This window comes from Peromyscus leucopus, chromosome X, assembly GCF_004664715.2.
Source record: "Peromyscus leucopus breed LL Stock chromosome X, UCI_PerLeu_2.1, whole genome shotgun sequence".
In the NCBI taxonomy this organism is placed as follows: domain Eukaryota; kingdom Metazoa; phylum Chordata; class Mammalia; order Rodentia; family Cricetidae; genus Peromyscus; species Peromyscus leucopus.
Window position 1 is genome coordinate 118,546,822 of NC_051083.1, and position 3,041 is coordinate 118,549,862.

At 52.7% G+C, this 3,041-nt stretch overlaps 1 protein-coding gene across 1 annotated transcript; it reads right to left on the bottom strand.

Moving 5' to 3' along the window:
• Window positions 1-311: 311 nt before the first annotated feature.
• On the bottom strand, window positions 312-2,172 carry LOC114688512 (mRNA decay activator protein ZFP36L3-like). Its single transcript, XM_037199153.1, has 2 exons — window positions 999-2,172; window positions 312-572 (listed from the first exon to the last, which is right to left on the bottom strand). The coding sequence occupies exons 1-2, from the start codon at window positions 1,849-1,851 to the stop codon at window positions 352-354; spliced, it is 1,074 nt and encodes a 357-aa protein (XP_037055048.1). The 5' UTR covers window positions 1,852-2,172; the 3' UTR covers window positions 312-351.
• Between the last annotated feature and the right edge of the window lie 869 nt (window positions 2,173-3,041).

Sequence of the window (3,041 nt, forward strand, 5' to 3'; positions counted from 1 at the left end):
AAAAAAAAAATGGTACTAGGCTGATGTTTTTTCACACTGTCTCAAACTGAGACCTAAAAAAAGTGTATGGGTTTTTATTTGTTTTATCTGCGCTACAACTGCACATTGCTCAACACAGTTTCTTGCCTTTTGTTTTCAACAAGAATTAAATTCCCTAATAACAATGAAAATAATAATAATAAAAAACCCAAACAAGAAAACCGAAACAGAGGGATGGGGTCTCTCCCAACATAGAGTTCAAGTGCAAGCTTTCAGGGAGCCCCTCAAATCTGCCTGTGGCTTTGTCATCCCTCCCCCTCATCCCTGTATCGTCTCTCCCTCATCACTGGCGCCTTTTTTTTTTTTTTTGCCTCATTTATCAGAGTCTGAGAGGCGACTGAAGATGGGCAGACGACGGCTGGGATTGGTTCTGGGAGTTGCAGAGCCACTCAGGCTGCTGGAGCTAGAGTAACTCAGAAGGCTGTCGAAGCTGTTGGTGCCCAACAGGGAATCCAGGCTGCTGATGAGCATGTCAATCTCTAGTGTCTCGGACTGGGCGTCTGGCGGTTGGAGGCCCAAGTGCGGCACAGGACCTGTGGCAGAGGTGGTGTTGGCAGCTACAGTTGCAGCAGGGGCAACTGTAGTGGCTGTGGCAGTGCCAGGGGTGACTAAGACGGCAGCAGCCATGGGGGCAAGGGCACTCGGGGATAAGATAGTGGCTGGAGGCGCCGCGGCAGGCATCGGGAATTGCGTGGGAGCCACCAGACCCTGCTGCTGGCTCCGACAGTAGGCGGTGGCATTCGCATTAGCGAAGTTGTGGGGCTGGAATGCCACAGGCACAACGTAGCCCCCCAATCCCTGGCCAAAGACTTGGGTATTGTTGGCACAGGTATTATACGGGACCCCACCACTGAGGGAGAACATAGCAGCCGTAGAAGCAGCCGCAGAACCCGAAGCCACAGCGATACAGCATGTCGCAGGGACAGTGGCTGCAGGGTACGATAAGGGCAGAGTCATACCTGAGCTCACTATCTGGTCGTTGAGCAGCGGAGGCGCCTCAAGAAGTTGGTCTTGACGGGATGGTAAACCCGAAGAGTTGACAGAGCTGACGGTCTGCGATCCCGGCTCTGGGGTCTGCGATCCCGGCTCTGGGGTCTGCGATCCCGGCTCTGGGGTCTGCGATCCCGGCTCTGACTCCCTGTTGAAGTCATCGGCGGAGCACGGCTCCCCGGAAGAGCTCTCGGAAGGGCTCTCGGAAGGCACAATTTGTCGCCCACTCCCGTTATGGATGAAGTGGCAGCGAGTGCCATAGGGGCAGAAGCCACTGCTGTGGAAGGTGCGACAAGGCTCCGTCTTGTACTTGGGGTGCCTTGACAGGGTACGCAGCTCTCGGGAGCCATGTGCGAACTGGCACTTGTGGCCATACCTGCAAGTGCCGCTTTCTTCAAAGGGCCGACACAGCTCGGTCTTGTAGCGCTCCGAAGTGACCGTGGAGCTAGAGCTACTCGCCTTCTGCTGCGGAGGCAGCCGCTGCTGCAGGCTATGCTGTCTGTTCGCTGGGTGGAACTGCCGCACAGCGTAGGCGCCTGAGGGCTCCCGGAGCGCTGTGCCGGTTGCCCCCAACTGGCCATTACGGCGGCGGCTGTTAGTCCCGGTCGGAAAGTTGGGGGGGCTGCTGAAGGCTCTGGGAGGCAGGTGCTGGAGCATTTGGGGGTTACTGGATGAAGGTGGTGGGATGAAGCCAGGCATGAAGCTAGAGCTGGAAGGAGCTCCATTAGCGTGGAGCGCGCCGTTCAGGCAGTAGCCGGGCAGAGACATCTGGTTCCTGCGCATTAAGTCCATACTGTAGAAGGTCCACAGAAGTGTTGTCATGGTCTTTTAGGGTTCCACACAAGAAGGGGGGCGCCAAGAATCTTTGTGGCAGAACCAGCAAAAACAACTCAAAACACGAAACAAAAAGCGCCAGCATGAGGGGCAAGAGGTGCCAAAAGTTTGTTGGTATCCCCGCGGGAGGGCCGATGAAAAAAGGAAGCAGCATGGGCTCCGCGTAAGACGCGCGGATACGCCACCAACTGGAGAGTGATGAGGAGTAGCTGAGATCTTAGCGACTTGCTCCTGGCTCCGCACTCTGTTGAGTGACTCACGCCCCCTGGGGCGCTCAAACTGCTGGAACTCAGAAGCCGCGCCCAAAAGCGCTGCAGTCCTCTTTCCCGGACCTCGTGACAGGGGGAGGGCTCCGTTCTACTCAGCCTAAAGGTTTTGCGTTTGTCCTTCTAATATTTAAGCAACTAGACTCCAAATAAACCCACAACCCTCATCTTTTAGTAAAGAGCCCTCTTGTCTACACCCCCACCCCCACCCCCTACCCCACCACCCACATTGGGCCAGTACAGACTTATCGCCAAGCTGAAGCCCGGAACCCACACCGTGGAAAGAGAACTGATTTCTTCCACTTGTTCAGACTTTCATATGTGTGTCACGGCATGTGAGCATAATCCACCACCACTCACACCCCAACAGACAAATGTAATTTTTTTTTAAAAAAATTAGACATTTTTGTTGTATTCATTCGAGGAGGAATTATGGTCTTTGAGATGGTTCAGTGGGTAAAGGGGCTTGCCACTAAACCTGACAACTTAAATTTGAGTCCAGAACCCACACAGTGTAAACTGATTTCTGAAAGTTGTCCTCTGACGTCCACACTACCATCAGCATGCCCTTGTGCCCACATACAAACACACAGACTAAATAAATAAATAAATAAATAAATAAAGCCATGTTGGGGTTACATTTTTCAACGAGGTGGAATTAGGGCTAGTGAGGTGGCTGAGCAGGTAAAAAGACACTAAATAGATAAATAAAGCCATGTTGGGGTTACATTTTTCTTTCTTTTCTTTTTCTTTCTTTCTTTCTTTCTTTTTTTTTTTTTGATTTTTCGAGACAGGGTTTCTCTGTGTAGCTTTGTGCCTTTCCTGGGACTCACTTGGTAGCCCAGGCTGGCCTCGAACTCACAGAGATCCGCCTGCCTCTGCCTCCCGAGTGCTGAGACTAAAGGCGTGCAC

What these genes read in the sequence shown, in the direction of transcription:
- LOC114688512 (XM_037199153.1), bottom strand. Translation starts at nt 1,851, where the DNA reads ATGACAACACTTCTGTGGACCTTCTACAGTATGGACTTAATGCGCAGG. An exon ending in CGACCAGATAGTGAGCTCAG is followed by an intron (nt 573 to 998) that starts GTATGACTCTGC and finishes CCTCTGCCACAG; the next exon opens with GTCCTGTGCCGCACTTGGGC.